We start from the raw sequence: 17292 nt of genomic DNA, 5'->3' as shown, positions 1-17292 counted from the left end.
ATTAAACCTTGAAAATATGCAATGTCGGTAAAAGAGCAGGAAAATAGGCACCCCACTCTGAAAAAGCTGGACAGTGCCTACCATGTTTACTAAGTTAGCCACAGCACTTTACATGGTACCTGGACATGGCAAGTTCCCACTACATATTGGCTGAATAATGAATAAATAAATAAAATCAGTGCATGGATACTCTGCTGTTGGGAGTATGCTGAACAAAATTTAGAGAAATAATTTCATAATATTAAAATACAGATAGTAGTCATACTTTTGACACTGTATTCTTCTTCCGGAATCCACTATAAACAAATTCTTTAAAACTGCAAACATAGTATGCAAAAATGTTTGTTACATTATTAAACACTGGAAGATCATGAACAGGCCAAGCGTCCAAAATTAGGCAAATGATAGTAAATGGATGGATAGTTCTCTGGACAGAATAGCTCACAATAATTAAAATATTTGTAACATGTTTGAAAATGTGGGAAAAGGTTTATAACCTGTTAAGCCAAAAATTATGTCTTTACATGAGTATAAAATTTAATATAAGCATAGTAAAACGTATATTTTAGTTGTAATTTTTCTATGGGTCATGATAATAGAAAGTTTTCTGTTTTTTCTACCTTTCTAAATCTCCCTATATTTTTCTATAATGGCTATAGGATACTCTTGTAATTTAAAAAAGGTAAAATTCTGTATTACTAGAATAGCAAGATTACTTTCTGAGGAGGGTCATTCTGTCACACACCCCAAATAACATCAATAAGATATGAACACATACCCCCCTGTGTAGGGTCTTTTCTCTGCTTTTTGATTTTCATGTTTAATTATATTCAGGATAGGTTTCCATACATGCAAATCAAGGCATTCTGATGACTAACAAGTCATTTATTTTAAAATTATTAAATCTCAGTTAAAATCCTTCTGCTACTCCTTTAGCCATTTTCTATTTGCTATCAGTGAAGACAGAGATAACTTGTCAGTGTTTTCAGTCAACTAAAATTTTCTACATTAAAAAAAATTTTTAATGCCTTGGGCACACAGTATATTTTTATTAACCTTAATGAAGTTCTAGAAACAACTTTTTATTTTTTCTTAGATTGTCTTTGTATAGCATCTATGATAACAATTATTCAGAGTAAATGAGATAATACACGTGAATAAGTGCTAGGCAATTATAAACTGATTCAAATGTTAGTTTTAAATTTTTTATGGCATGCCGTTTCTTACCTTATATTTATTTCTGATGGTATATTTCCTTCTTATTCTATGAACCGTTTCATTTCTGTGTTTTCTATGGGGCTTTGCATAATATGCCCTCTATAAATTATACCGATATTTTTTTAAAGATTTTATTTATTTATTGTACAGAGAGAGACACAGCGACAGAGGGAACACCAGCAGGGGGAGTGGGAGAGGGAGAAGCAGGCTTTCTGCTGAGCAGGGAGTCCGATGCGGGGCTTAATCCCAGGACGCTGGGATCATGACCTGAGCTGAAGGCAGATGCTTAATGACTGAGCCACCCAGGCGCCCCATACTGATTTTTTAAAATGTATGTTGTAAAGTGTTTTCATTCCTATATAGGTGATTTAAAATATGAAAAAACTTCAAAGGACCCTGCAAAATGTGAACCGAAACCACAATGAAATACCACTTCATACCCACTAAGATGGCTAAAACAAAAAAGGCAGATAATAACAAATGTCGACAAGGATGTAGAGAAATTGGAACTCTTATACATTGTTGGTGGGGATGTAAAATGGTACAACAGCTTTGGAAAATAATCTAGTGTTTCCCCAAAAGCTTAAATATAGAATTATGATATGACCCAGCAGTTCCACTCCTAGGTATATATGCAAGAGAAATGAAAACATAGGTCCACACCAAAACTTGTACACAAATGTACATAGCAGCATTATCCAGAACAGCCAAAAGCTAGCAACCCAGATCTCCATCTACTTATGAATAGACCAACAAAATGTGCTATCTGTTTACTGTGGAATATTATTTATCAATAAAAAGGATAAAACTTGAAAACATTATGCTAAATGAAAGAAGCCAGTTACAAAAACCATCTCTTGAATGATTCTATTTTATGGAAATGTCCAGACAGGCAAATCTACAGAGGCAAATGGCAACTCAGTGGTTACCTAGGGCTGGAGAGAATTGAGAGATGGTGAGTGATTGCTAATGGGAATGGTGTTTTTAAGGAGGATAGTGAAATGTTCAAAAATTGATTGTGGTGATAGTTGCACATCTATGTGAATATAGCAAGAACTGCTGGATTCTATATTTTGTTTATTTAAAAAACTTTTTAAAAGATTTTATTTATTTATTTGACACAGAGAGAGAGAACACAAGCAGGGGGCGTGGCAGGCAGAGGGAGAGGGAGAAAAGCAGGCTCTCAGCTGAGCAGGGAGTCCGATGCGGGGCTTAATCCCAGGACGCTGGGATCATGACCTGAGTCAAAGGCAGATGCTTAACCGACTGAGTCACCCAGGCGCCCCTGGATTATACATTTTAAATGGGTGAATTGTATGGCATGTGTATTGCATCTCCATAAAGCTGTTTAGTTGGTTTTTTTTTTAAGACCCTGTGAGTTAACCATTTCGTGTAAATTGGTAGTTTTATATATTGGTGTAATTTTTTGGAAAAAACAGCACAGACAAAATATTCATATCTTTTTACTTCTTATATTTCTACAAATTTAAAGAAATTATTTAATAGAAACAAAAGCTACATGAATAAAAATGCCAACCACAGTATTTTCTATTAGTTTCAACCAGAAACAATTTAAATGTCTAACAGTGGATTTAATATTTTGATGCATCTACATTACAGAAGATTATCATCCATTAAAATTATAGAACTATAGTTAATAAGGTCATATAGAAATATAAAAAAGTTTGAAAAAATCCTAGGTAGATATGGAAGTATATAAAATATAGGATAAATAAGTCATTTAAAACACCTATCTCTGAAAAGAATTGAGGTGGCTGGATTATGGGAGATTTTTATTGTCATCTTTTTTGTTTTCTGTAGTTTTCTTATATGATCCTTTTAACTTAAAAAAAAATTGTATTTGTTATTGCTCCATTAAACCAGTAGTAAGCATAGCAATCCAATAAAATGAAGAGGTTCCCTGGAGATGCTTACTTAAAGAGCCCTGGGCACATGTGGGGAAGAATTTCAGCACCGGTGTTAATTTACACGCCGTCACAAAAACCACTCTGATGACAGCAGAGACAACAAGGTGGTCACAAAATCTGCATTCATTAAGTGACAGGCAGCTGAACTACCTGTACATCTGGTGCTTTCCTCCCCAGTTCTGACAGTCACGCTGCTCCATCAATACAAGCTTAAGATACTATCCTTATTCTCCCAGAGCTCCTACCCAAAAGTTAAGGGTAGGATGCAAGCATAATGCATAAGCTTTAATTAATGCTTAAGTAATGGGAGTAGCCAGGCAGATGCCACAGGTGTGGTTTGCCGGGAAGTGATGAGGGACGACGGCAGGAAATGAAAGAGCATTCAGAGCAGAGCGGCACACACGCTGAGGGCTCCAGCTACTGTGTTCACACTCAGAAAGGCTTAGCCTCCGCATTACAGCTGCCCTCAGCATTGCCGGTGGACAAGGAATGAGTTAGAGGCAGAGAGGTGCTAACAAAACCTTTCTTATTAGGCACTTTGACAAGTGAGAATATGCCTTTATTTTTTCACAGTGCCTCAGCGTGTACAGGGGATGAAGAAACAAAACCGTTATAGGTAAAGTATAATAAAAATGCCTAATACCCCCAAGGCACATGTACCTCTAAATACATTATGTTTCAAATGCATTGGTGTAACGGGGATGCCTCACTCCTAAAGCTGGACCTGTGTACTGTGTCACCATTTGCTAATGGATTACTTACTTTCTGACGTAGGCGTCCCTGAAGGGACAGCTGGTTCCTCGACCCAGTCAATCAACTTCCATGTAGGAGGTAAAACAAAATGAGTATTCCCAGCTATTGGTGACTTAGGTCCGTTACAAAGTTCGAATCATCTGTTGTTTTGAACTATCCAAGCATCTTATCCTTTAATTAGTAGTTAATAGAAATGAAGCCAAACTGTGAAGCCAGTGAACTTTAAGATCCCTACAATCTACTCTTTAAAAGTTTATTGTTTTACACTAATTCAAAAAGATATATGCACCCCTACATTCAATGCAGCGTTATTTACAATAGCCAAGATATGGAAGCAACCTAATTGTCCACTGATAGATGAATGGATAAAGAAGATGTGCTACCTATACCCAGTAGAATATTACTCAGCCATGAAAAAGAACAGAGTTTGCCATCTATGACGACATGGACGGGCCTAGAGGGTATTACGCTAAGTGAAATGAGGTAGACAAAGAAAGGCAAATACCATATGATTTCACCTTTATGTGCGATCCAAAAAACAGAACAAATGCACAAACCAACCAACCAACAAACAACATAAAAAAAATAGAAACAGACTCATAAATACAGAGAACAAACAGGGCTGCCAGAGACAAGTAGGGTGGGAGGATAGGTGAAACAGTAAAGGGGATTAAGAAGGACAAATTTCTAGTCATAAAACAAATAAATCATAGGGATGAAAAGTGCAGCATAGGGACTATAATCAATAATGTAATAACTTTGTATGCTGACAGATGGTAACTACATTTATTATGGTGAGCACTTACTAATGTTCATAATTGTCAAATCACTATGTTGCACCCCTGAAACTACCATAATACTATATGTCAACTATACTTCAATTAAAAAATGAATAAATAAAAATATTCTCAAGTTAAAAATTGCTTTATTCTTCATTATTTTTTAAAAAGATTTTATTTATTGGTCAGAGAGAGGGAGCAAGCACAAGCAGGGGGAGCAGCAGGCAGAGAGAAGCAGGCTCCCCGCTGAGCAAGGAGCCCGATGTGGGGCTCCACGCCAAAACCCTGGGATCATGACCTGAGTGAAAGGCAGATGCTTAACCAACTGAACCACCCAGGGACCCCTTATTCTTCACTATCAAGTTATAATTTGCTTACACTGAAGATTTAGAAAATATTTATGCGTAAAAGAAGAAACATCCATAGCCCCCATATTCAGGGATGCCTATTACACTACTTCGGTGGATTTTGTTCTAGTCTTTCTTTCTTGACACCATTTTTGTTGTCATACTCCAGTCAATACCTGGGCTCCTGCAGAAAACAAAAATCACTCTGCATCAATACACTGAGGTACCCTCCTCGACAGCCCACCCCACACCCCAATTTAAATAGTACCCCTGCCTACATTGTTACTCTTCTTCCCCTTCTAGACAGGAGCCCCTTGGAAGAGACTACCAGCTACAATCAGGCACAGATATGACCACTGTGTATGTGATTTTTGGCCCTCTACAGCAGAGCCAGCCCCACGTCCACATCGGTTCCTCCAGCCCTGATTCCTTGCAGAACATCCCCTTAGAGTTCAGGTCCCTGAGGTACCACCATATTTCAAAGCAGAATTTGCTTTAGTAATAAAGCCCTGACCGAAAACTCTCTTTAATTGCTCTCCTTATGCTTTTACTCACAAGAGTGGTAAACCAGATAACCAGCCAGCTGCCGGCTCCTTAGTTCAGGAATTGCTCCAGGTTCAGCAATTCCAAGTCCAAGTCAAGCTCCTCCCTTGTCGGCTCTCCATGGATGGTCTTCTAAACTGGTCTCCTACTCTTTCCTATCTTCCTGCTCTTTACATAGTCTTTTTTTTTTTTTTTAAAGATTTTATTTATTTATTTAACACAGATAGAGACAGCCAGCGAGAGAGGGAACACAAGCAGGGGGAGTGGGAGAGGAAGAAGCAGGCTCACAGCAGAGGAGCCTGATGCGGGGCTCGATCCCATAACGCTGGGATCACGCCCTGAGCCGAAGGCAGACGCCTAACCGCTGTGCCACCCAGGCGCCTCCTCTTTACATAGTCTTGTTCAGAAGGTCAACCGGTTTCCCTCTGAAACTGCTCTGACCTGAGATTCCACAGGACACCACTGCTGTTGTCTGGCCTTCATCTGGACGCTCTGCAAGTGAGGACAGGAGGCTCCGTACCCTCTGCCCAGTCCAGGCCTGTGGGGTATCACCCCTGTGAGCCCCAGCTTATCCAAGGAGGAAGAATCAAGGAGCCCAAGACTCTAAGCAAAGTATCCTAAGAATCTAACTTCAGGGCAGTGCTATAAGAAGACATAATTGGCCTCTCACTTTCTGAACTTAAATATAAATACACAGAAACAAAGACCTGAATGTTTGTCAAGAAATTTTCACAAAAGCATTGAACATGTCATGTGCCGTCACTGGATTCTCAGAAGCCTGTCTCTGTCGCAGCTGTTCCTTTTCTGTTGGTTCAACCATTCGAATCATCCAGCTGCTTGTCTGTGTACACCACAGGGATACCACGCAAATGTGAGTTCCCCCTCGCCTCATGACCGAAGCACTTAAGACTTCCTTCCCCTGCCACATGTTCAACAATGCTCCTTTCTCGGGCACAGCCAGTAAATAAAAAGGAAAGGTTGCTACCATGTCTCACTTGAACCAGACAGGCTGTATTTCTCACCACCTCAGTGAATGAACGCACACCCCAAATGCCCATAAAGCACTACATTTAAAAGAAAGAAAAACAATCCTACTTGAGCTGATTAATGTGCGATCTTGGACTTCTGGAAATTATCTCATGTTTCTCCCTTATGTCGCCTCTCCATGTTTGACTGCAAAGATGCAAACATCTCTATAGTTAATGTTCAACCAGCCACCGAAGAGTTTAGGGCTCAGGTCCCTGAACATACCTCAGAAGGTAGGTGACCTGGCTCAACTTTAATTCAATGCATGATCAGTGTATTGATTTAACCGGTAATATTTATATGGTCATCAAAACTTCATTTAGCCATTCAGTCAAAATACTGATTAAGCACCTAGGGTGCCAGGCACTGAATCATGTAATACAAAGGTAACCAAGACAAGTCCTTGCCTTTAAGGAGTCCAGCATCCCATAGGGAAAATGAAGAAGTAAATAAATTTCTCAGACTGTAAGTGTACAAAGGAGAATAGTAAGGGACTAAAGAGCACAGCTACCTAAGGCAGTCCCAAGGGGTAGTGGTTGGGATGGGGGTCTGGGGTGGGATACTTCTCAGGATAAATAATACTTGATACTAGAAGAATCAATAAGAGTTAACTCAGCAAATCAGAAGGCACATGTACACACGAAAGAATGTGTGTGCGCAACAGATGGCACATGCTTCAATAGGACTGGAATGTGGGGTGCTTATGGAAAAGATAGGCGAGGGCCAGGTGGTCAAGGGTGCATGTACAGCCCTGCCAAGGAGACTGGATTTCACCCCCAAGTCACAGGAATATTTTGATCAGGGAGAGTCTTGATGTCTTGCCAACCCTCCCTACAACCTCGCCTCTGCCTTTTCAATGCAAATGATTCTCCCACCAGCCAGCAGGCACCGAGCACCTGAAGCCCAGCTGTGGGCGGCACCTGTGTCAGGTATTTGTTTATTTTTTAAGTAGGCTCCATGCCAGCGCGGAGCCCAACTCGGGGCTTGAACTCACGACTCCGAGATCAAGACCTGAGCTGAAATCAAGAGCCACCCAGGCGCCCCAGATCTGGTGATTTTATAGACCTTACCTTCAGGTTACAATGGCCCTCTACCAGCAGACTCATTTGCATTGCTATTCATTTCAACTGGAGTCTCTCACACACCTGCTTGCAATAATAGTAACACTCAGTTTTTCAGGTGGCTCTGGGCTGTGTGCTCATTTTCTTAAAGGCATATACGGGAAGACGAGAGATCTAATCATAAAAAAAAGGGATCCCAAATTTTAGCACTGTCCCTTGTGTTGCGTTAGACCTATGATCTTCCTCAGCCCTAGTCCCTTGAATCCCCATTTTATAGAAGAAAACCAGTGGAGACCTAGATTAACTTTTTTACTGGAGTTCACCTACAGACTAGGAAGCCAAATTTTCTCTTTCCATCTGGTTGGAAAAACCCTCTAGCTGTTTCAAAGTATCCTTGGCTCACATTAATTCTTGTTTCACCCAACGACAAAACATGGAAAAATCTAGATCTGCATTCAACCTCCCACAAGTAAATTACTTCTGCTCACTCTTTGGCACTCCATTCCAACCCCTCCCAGCAAAACTGCCTGTGATAAAGCAGTTGTAGAGGGGAAATGCATACTGCAGCCCAAACATGGTTATAAGCTGCAAAGATAAATAATCCCGGGTATGAATTCTTTTTCTCACAGAAGATATGCAACAGTGGGAAATGCACGGGCCTCGGAGACTCAGAAAAGGCCCTTTACATCCCTTTGAGCAGGCTCTTCACCTCTAAAGTAGAGCTACTAGCGAGTCCCCAAGAGTTTCGTGAGGACTAAAATCTATGTAATACGTAAGGTACTTTAAAGAGCACTCAATAAATGCTTGTTAATGCTTTTATTACCACCAATACTACTGCCATTACTTTTACTATCACGATCAATGAAAAATGGCACTAAAGTCAATGACCCATTTTTAAGCCAAGCTAATGGATGATCCTGCAGGTACTTAGAAATATTCTACTTGAGATTAAAGTTAGTCTCAGATCCAGGCATGTCACGTAACCTATCGAGAGGAAGGGGTAAGTATAGTGTAAAGAAGAAAGAGAAGATCTACTTTGGGGAACATTCCAGTAGTCAAAGGGGACAGGTGTTCACTAGTAGAGTTTCTGGATGATTACTACAGGAAAAACTGTTTTAACTATTGAGTGTTAGCAAAGAACTTACTCCCCTCCACCAGCTCCAAACACCCCGCAGCCCCCACTCCAAAAGACAGAGAATGAAAACACATCCAGGTGCCACTGCTAGAAGCTACATACCCTTGGATTCTGGCAATAACAACACAAGCACTTCTAATTTCCCGCCATAAAGAAGGCAATGCAGAAATCCTGCATCGATGTAAGAGTAATTTAAAATCTGGAAGTTGGAGAAACTATAGCTGCATTTTGATAACTGGCATTTTGAGAAATACAGGGGCCAGGAGGTTTACAAGGTACAGCTGCGGCTGGAAAATTTCATTTATGGATTGAACTCAATGTTTGTTCCTTGCTCCTCAATAAATTTGTTGAGTCCACTTCAGAGATAAAACCTAATAGATACAGAAAAAATTAACAGATATATAGAACGAGAAATTTAAGTGAATAAATGTTCTGCTGTGATTCCAATAAGTAAACAACATTAATTTCTGATATGTGCTTCACCTGTATCTACTAAGGAGATGGTTATCATACTACAAACAGCAGTTTCGTACCAGTTTGATGAGACAGAAAGGGCGCACGTCATCTCCTTAAAAGAAGAACCACCGTAGCAAACAGTGGTTATAAAACACTCTCAGGGCCATCTGACAAATCAGTGTTTGAACCAGGGATAAAGTTCAGGTTTAGCCTGTACTCAAATGCCTCTTTTTTCATCCACTCTAGGTTCTTGGTGATGGGATGGAGAATAGGGAAGGGGAATAATACCCACCTCTATGTTCCTAGAAAGAAAATCTTTGTTTCCTCAAATAGAAATAATGATACAGACGTGTTGTGAATTTGGACAGACTTTTTCTGAACTGATTGTGATTTTGTCATAAAATGAAATCATATGAATTCTGCGCAAATGTGAATACACGTGCATGTGTCTCCTTAAGAAATGCTTTTAGATCTCAAAACATACCTCACAAACTTAAAATTATTTGACTCATTGCCTAATATCCTTCATGGGAAACTTTAGCTTCTTCTGTTTTAATTACTAGTTCCCACTAAGCAATTATAACTTAAGGAATTCTCTCATTTGCTTTATTAATAACTTTCATCACAGGTTAATATCCACTCTGTTTGGAACCATTGATGATATCCTCTCCAAACAAAGAGATTTTCAAGGGCACACTAAGAAGTCCATCTAAAAGATTAGAACAAACTAGAAAAAGAGAGATTATAGCTTCAAACGAGCACCAGCAAATAAAAAGAAATGAAAGAGTAAAAAAATGTCAGTGTCGGGGCGCCTGGGTGGCACAGCAGTTAAGCGTCTGCCTTTGGCTCAGGGCGTGATCCCGGCGTCGTGGGATCGAGCCCCACATCAGGCTCCTCCGCTATGGGCCTGCTTCTTCCTCTCCCACTCCCCCTGCTTGTGTTCCCTCTCTCGCTGGCTGTCTCTATCTCTGTCAAATAAATAAATAATTTTAAAAAAATGTCAGTGTCTCCCTTAAGGCTGTAATTAATTTATTTTACATAACTTATTTTTCTACGTAATTAATCTAATTTGAATATAAAATTAGAAGGTGTTTACCTTCTTGCCACAAAAACTTGCTTTTTAAAAATAGATTATTTGAGAGAGAGAGAGTGTGCATGAGAAGGGGGAGGGGCAGAGGGAAAGAAGGGGCGGGGGAAGCAGACTCCCTGCTGAGTAGGGAGCCCAACAGGAGGGGGCTCATCTCAGGATTCTGAGATCATGACCTGAGCCAAAACCAAGAGTCAGAGGCTTAACTGACCGAGCCACCCAGGTGTCCCACAAAAACTTGTGTAATAGGAATAAGTGACAGTCCTTGTAGGAAAGAAGAAATCAGACAATCGTTTTCTCTTGCATCTCAGTAATGTCCATGTTAGATATTAAATGCAAAGAGTATTTTTTAAATAATACCCATACTAAAAATTAGATACAAAGTGTTTTCACCTACTTTGGCTAAATAATAAAGATTTAATATTTCTTGATATTGATATAACATTTTATGACAGCACCCTATCTTTGAAGAACTGCACTGAATCTATATTTTGAAAATGCAATTAGTCACACTCATACTCCAAAGTCCTTATGATGAAAATAATCTCTTTAATGAAGATTATTCCTAAGCCTTCCTTTACCAAAAAAAAAAAAAAAAGAAAAAAAAATGAATACACTAATCCTTAGGGTTTTTCCAACATAATTGAATGAATATATTAATATTCACATGGTATGATTTTTAAAGTTTGAGATCAGCAGCCCTGCAGCTTACAATTGGAGGACACCTGAACAAACTTGTCATATGCCAAAAAATAGCCTTTCACCAAGAATTCTACTTCCATGGGTCAGCCCTTAGAAACCCAGCAAAAGGATGCAAGCATGGGCTTTGGTTTTCAAGCTTACCTTCCTCTGGGGCTACTGACCTCCTGTGTCGGCACTTCCAAATCTTGGGAACCGAAATTGGTTGTCCATGTCTCGGGGTATAGTAGTAGCACGCACCCATGGTACCAAAGGGTGGGGAGCCTGCGGCAAACATGGTGGATTCTCAGGACAGCCTGAGAAGAAGGGACGTGTCGAGGACGTATTCCCCCAGCTCCATCATAGGAGCCAGCTGGTACAGTGCCACGGGGGAAGAGACTCCACCACGCATTAATGAGTCAACCTTCTGTATGCACAATGAAACCAGACAGGTTTCACCACTTTACAGTCCTACGAATGATAAAACTTGTGAAAAAAAAGACACAATATTCTTTAAGAGCTTCTTTTCATTGTCTTCTTTCAGGGAATAGGAAAAGTGATCACTTTGCTTTTCAAAAGATATTTTCAATTAAATACAGAAACTTAAACATTTTTTAACTTTCATTTTTCGATTCATCTCTCAAAACCAAGTCCTCCCATTCTAAAAACGAATGATTTTATTGTATCTGTCTTCAAAATGTGTTAGGGGATTTTATTTCCAGATTTTGAAAGCCAATTTCCTTCCTTGCCCCTATAAAATGACCTCCATCACTACATTCGGCCTCGGATGTAAACTTGGACTATGAAAATAAGCACTGTATAATTATCTTAATGAGACTTTGTGTTTAGATCACATCTTTTATCTAAAGAGCTCAAAGCATTTTGCTAACATGATCTTATTAAGCTTCACAACACCCCTCTCAAGAATGTCATGGTAAGGGTTATTACTATCAATTTTAATAGGTGGGGAAACTGAGAGATTAGCGATTAAATGACTCCATTTGAGGTCACAATGCTAGCTGAAGGCAGTTTGATTCAGGACTCTGACCTCTCTTCCTAAGGACATACCCAACTGACCCACAGAGAGCGTCATGTTGAAATGAGACCTCATTTTCAACTTCTCAGGGAAAAAAAAATCTGTTCTTTGGTTTTAGGCTTTAAAAAAACATAAAAATCAGGCAAATAAAAATTATTTTATGTTCTCAAATTATGGCATACGTGCTGAAGATAGCAGATGTGCTAACCGCAGTCACTTTATCCCCCTCCTTATCCTTTCCAAAGGTCACCACTACCTACCCATCAATGGATCAAGCCAGACAGTGGTTATGCTGTCCATATAGAATGGCTAGCCCGTGCACGTCTTCCCATGCACCAGGAGGAAAGAGGTCTTCATTGCTGGCAACCCTGTGCATGTTTATCGCGAGATATTCAAACAATGTGGAATTGTACGGTGCAAAAGTGAACAAAATTTCACGTCACCACCCCCGGAGGCGACCACTGTTACATGTGGGCAGGTGTGAATACACACGTGTAGTGAGGCCAGACAATATTTTACAGCTTGTTCTGATTTCCCTTTTCTCTTCCAATATTTTTTGGTGAATGACCTTTGTCAGTTCATACATATCAACAGCATTCTTTTAACTGATTACATGTCCATTTTTATGGATATGTGCATAAGTATATACAGAAATTTATTTTACCCAATCCCCTTTCACTGGACGTTTGGGTATTTCCTTTCTTTTTCTCTTATGAACTGCAGTAAATATCCTTGTATGTTTAGCTTTCTGGATTTTTTAAATATTTCTTTTGGATCTACTTCTCATTTTTTTTTACATGATCTAAGACACTTGCTTATGAAAATATACCTGTTAATCTATGAACTGAGCTGCTGATTGAATTGTGAGCCTACAGCTTTGGATGGAAAATCAGTTCCCCTCTTTCTTCCTATCACTGCCTGGCAGAGGCTTTGGCTTTATGTGCCGGATACTGCCTGCCTTTATCCGTCTGACCCACAAATGTGAACTGGAAAACATTCAACACGGACATACGGAAAGATGGCCGAATGATGAATACCCACCGACGACACACAGCCAACTATCCCTAATGCCTTATTTCAACAGAAAAATTAAATCTTGGCCTTTTACCAATAGACAGAGTGGCAGGTCCATGTTTTGGAACAGAAGGGTTTTACGAGTAAGACTTTGATCATCCGCCTAAGTCTGAGTTTGAGGATCCTAATGACTGACTACTTTGCTCCTGTTTCCCCAGATGCCTTGGGAGATTCAGTGTCATAGTCAGTTCAGCGACATTATCATTTACAGTTTTTCGGACTGTGTATAAATTGAGAGCCCCAAAGGAGTGCTTTCTTCCCTCATTTCTAGTGGGATTTGTCCTTGTATCATGTTTATGTTCACATGCATGTCCTGTGTTGATTATCTTACTTCCCAATAAAGTACATGGTTGACAAGCATGGCTTTTCTACTTTAAAAACTAAAGAAGGGAAAGAAAGCCAGATTTAGAGCCACAAAAAGAAAAGGCTAGACCTTAACTAGCTCCCATTGCTGTTGTTTCTACTAATTTATTCATTTGTTCACTTACCAAGTATGCCCTGGAAGCAAAGTGAATACCATAAGGCTCCTGCTTCAAGGGCTGACAGTATAGTCAGGGCCACAGACAAAGAAAACAGGCCAATGAAGAATGATACTCTGGAAGAGCAGGACAGGGTTTCTGGAGACTTTTATAGCTAATTCCACAGAGAAACCAACAGAAAAAAACAAACACCTTGTGAGCAGAAAGAAGCGCAATGCTTTGGGTCATGTGACACCTGAAAGATTCTGAATATCTTCACCAAAAAAGCAAATAAGCTGAGAAGACTTATTCTTAATCATTCCTGTCCTATTCCAATTCTATTTGTTTCTATCCCATCTTAACATGTTATGTTTGCTAAGTTCAAGTAACCAAGTAACTGTGCACTTCCAGAAGGAAGTTTTTTTTAACTCCAGTTATTTATTAAAAATTTTCTTCCAAAAAGTGCATGCCATAGTGGGAAGGAAAGGTAGTTAAGAATAGGTTTTATACTCATTTTAGACTGTGCACATTAGGTTCATTCTTTAAATGCTATCCCACAGCAAGTTTCATGTATGCCTTCTAGGCATCCTGAGTGTATAAAACACAGCAGGAGAAACAGTAGGATACGTCCTGACATCACCTTCTAATATTAGAATCTCATAGTCACTGATGACATATATAATGTGAGAAAGAGAAACCTTAATGTCCGTGCCAAATCCTTAAGTGCTGAATTACCCATGCTGGCCTGTCCCACTCTAAGTATGCCCCTCTAAAGAGTGGAGAATTAGGGTCTTTGTTCTGATTGCTGCTATCATCTCGCTACATAATCTAAAAGGAGGAGGCATTTCTTATATCTTATCTTCTCCATGTGGGGATGGTAGAAGGTGGTATAGTACAGTTTACCCAACCTTACTAAAGGAAACTAACATTTATTTAGCATACACTATGTGCCAGACATGAACTAAAAGCTTTACAGATGTTGCTCAAAACACCCTGTTAAGTAGTTACTATTAACGTTACCTCCAAGTGAAAAGATAGGCCAAGAGAGGTTAAACAATCTGCCCATGCTCACACAACTAAATGGGTTTGTAGCATCTCTACCGTCTTTCAACTAAGACTCAAATTTTGGAATCATCTAGGATCCCTCTCTTTCTCTTAACGCCAGATGGTTAAGTCTTGTGGATCTATTTGTACAATGCGTTTCATATCCACCCTTTTCTTTCCAGCCCCAATTTGAGTTCTCATCAGTTTCAATCATCACCAACTGACCTTCCTTCTTCTAATCTCTTGCCATCCTTTACTCCATCGTCTGGTCAATCTTCCTGCATCATGGCTGGGATCGTATTACTCCTGTGCTCAAAGGTCTTCCATGGCTTTTCATGGTCTATTAAATTAGGTAAACACTCCTTCACCTGGCATTCAAGGCCCCCTACACTATATAGTATACAGATTTGATTCAAACCAAGTTCCTTGAAAGAATACATGACATAAAACTAGTGTTCACTATATGTGGCAAAGTCGTGTCATAGCATATAAAGTACCGAACATGCCTTCAAGAGATAAATAATAAGGTCTAGAGTCTGTCTAACCCAGAAGTAAAAAAACTTGAATCTAATATACCTGAGCAGGAGATATGATGAAGGTTGTTGGTCAAACAAAGGTAGCTATTTGATGGGATGTGTGCTTTAACACAGACATACATGGCTCTTTCATGACTCTCTACCCCAATATCAACATATTCCTTCCTCCGTTTGGCCTTTAGCCCCACTGAGATGTAGTTAGAACTCCTTATGTTGCAAGTGACAGAGATTCAGCTAAACTGGCTTAAGCAAAATGGAATTCGCTAACTCATATAACCAAAAATCCAAGGTATAGGTATGGCTGGATCCAGGTGCTCAAATGATATGAGGAATCTCTCTATATCTTTCAGTTTTGCTTTCCCCTCGTCAAGTCAATGTGGTCTAGCATAGCTTCAGAATTGTGCCCTTCTAACTTTATAGTCAATCATAGTTACTAAGAAAGCATCCCAGCTGTTCCAGCAAAAGACCCAGGAACCACTCTCCATAGAATAACTTGGACATGTGGCCGTCCCCAAACTGATCACAGCAGCCAGGTGATGTGAAATCCCATCGCCCAGTCCTGGATCACATGACCACCTCCAGATTCAGGAGATCAGCCACATCCTTACCACACAAAGTGAGAAAGTGAGAGGTGGTTACCCAAAGGAAAAATGGGGTACTATTACCAGACAAAGGGACAATTAATTCCATGTGGTTTGAAAGAGCACTGAAGCTCATTGTTAAAAAGTTCTGATACACAGAAATAAGATGGAGATGGTCAGCGGGGCGCTGAGTGGCTCAGTGGGTTAAGCCTCTAATGCTTGATTTCAGCTCAGGTCATGACCTCAGGGTTGTGAGATCGAGCCCCTTGTCGTTGGGCTCCATGCTCAGTGGGGTGTCTGCTGGGCAAGGGTTGGATGGAGAGGAAGCAGAAGGACACCACGGGCAGGTGTTCCGACAGAGCAGCACAGGGTGCTCGGCAATAATGCCAAGCCTTGAGGCACAGAGTTTGTGCAGGGAAGTGGAGTGTGAGATGAAGCTAGAAAAGTAGCTGGGTACAAATGGTAGAGAGTTAGTGCCCACCATGTCCAATATTGTTTCAAGACAGGCCAGATCTACATCTGTTCTTATCTGCTGAGTATTTACATGATTTGTATTCAATGTTATCCTATATCAACCACCACAACTCATTGAGAAAGTCCCACAGATTTAGCTGAGGGTTCTTACACGTGTGCTCTTCCTGCAGTAGGCTAGAGAGGGAAAGGAAAGAGGCCAGGCACAGGTTGAGGAGAGGGAGCTGTAAGTCCTGGCGGCATGCCCGGGAGTGGAAGCAGCCTAGCAGACAGGAGGACAGGGCAAAAAGGCAGGAGTGGAGGCTGCAGGCAGGTTGGAGCAGAAACCAGAGAAAGAGAGGAAGACAAATGACTAGAACCACCAATTTGCAAGGCCATGAAACCTGAACTCTCTGGATGCATCTTCCTGGTGACTCCTCTGGCTCTGAAACTTCGGGAAGGAAAACTGATACCCGTAAATAACTGTGGCTGTAACTGCAAAGTAGGATAAACGCTTCGTTTTGATTAAAGGCAAAGTGGTTTTCCTGACCAAGAAAAACTGGGGCTGGCTACTCTGCAGAGAGGTCGCACGCACGGTTACAGGCACGAGTTTGAGGAAAGTGCAAGAGGCACGCTGCAGAAAGACACACTGAGTGTTAGGAGCTGGGTGGGGAGAGGCAGCAAGGGGGTGATTTCCCATCCTACCTTCCCTCAAACACAAGGAGGTCAGGCTGGACCTGTTTTCCTTTATGACTATGGTCAAAATGAATCAAATGGCAGGTGGGTCACACTTACCCGACCACAGATATCCACCAGGTTTCAGGAACGCCATGGTTAATGCTCCTCTGGGTTCAACCTGGACCCTAAGACCCTCTTGCCAACTTGATTCTGTCTCCTCACGGACCATCCACTTAACCACAGTCTCAAGGAATGGACCAGAAGAACTAATAAGTTGAGTTAATAAATAAATCCAAATCTATCTATAAATAAAACAAGAACAGATCACTATTGCTTATTAAATGAAATTCAAGGGTAACTGTCTTTATGAAACTGAATAAAGATTTTTTTTTAAACACTTGTGAGCCTTTTAAAGTAGAAGCCA

General features: G+C 40.4%; 1 protein-coding gene across 2 annotated transcripts in view; it reads right to left on the bottom strand.

Moving 5' to 3' along the window:
* FMN1 (formin 1) overlaps positions 1-11382 on the bottom strand; it is a 339089-nt gene extending 327707 nt beyond the window's left edge. The window contains exon 1 of one of the 2 annotated variants that reach the window (XM_057306184.1): positions 11177-11382. In XM_057306184.1, the coding sequence (XP_057162167.1) occupies positions 11177-11309 (133 nt within the window). In that variant the 5' untranslated portion in view covers positions 11310-11382. The remainder of the gene's footprint in view (positions 1-11176) is intronic. The other variant, XM_057306185.1, reaches the window with a different exon arrangement.
* Positions 11383-17292: the final 5910 nt, after the last annotated feature.

Source organism: Ursus arctos, unplaced genomic scaffold (assembly GCF_023065955.2).
Source record: "Ursus arctos isolate Adak ecotype North America unplaced genomic scaffold, UrsArc2.0 scaffold_36, whole genome shotgun sequence".
NCBI lineage: Eukaryota > Metazoa > Chordata > Mammalia > Carnivora > Ursidae > Ursus > Ursus arctos.
This window is presented reverse-complemented; position numbering and strand designations above follow the sequence as displayed.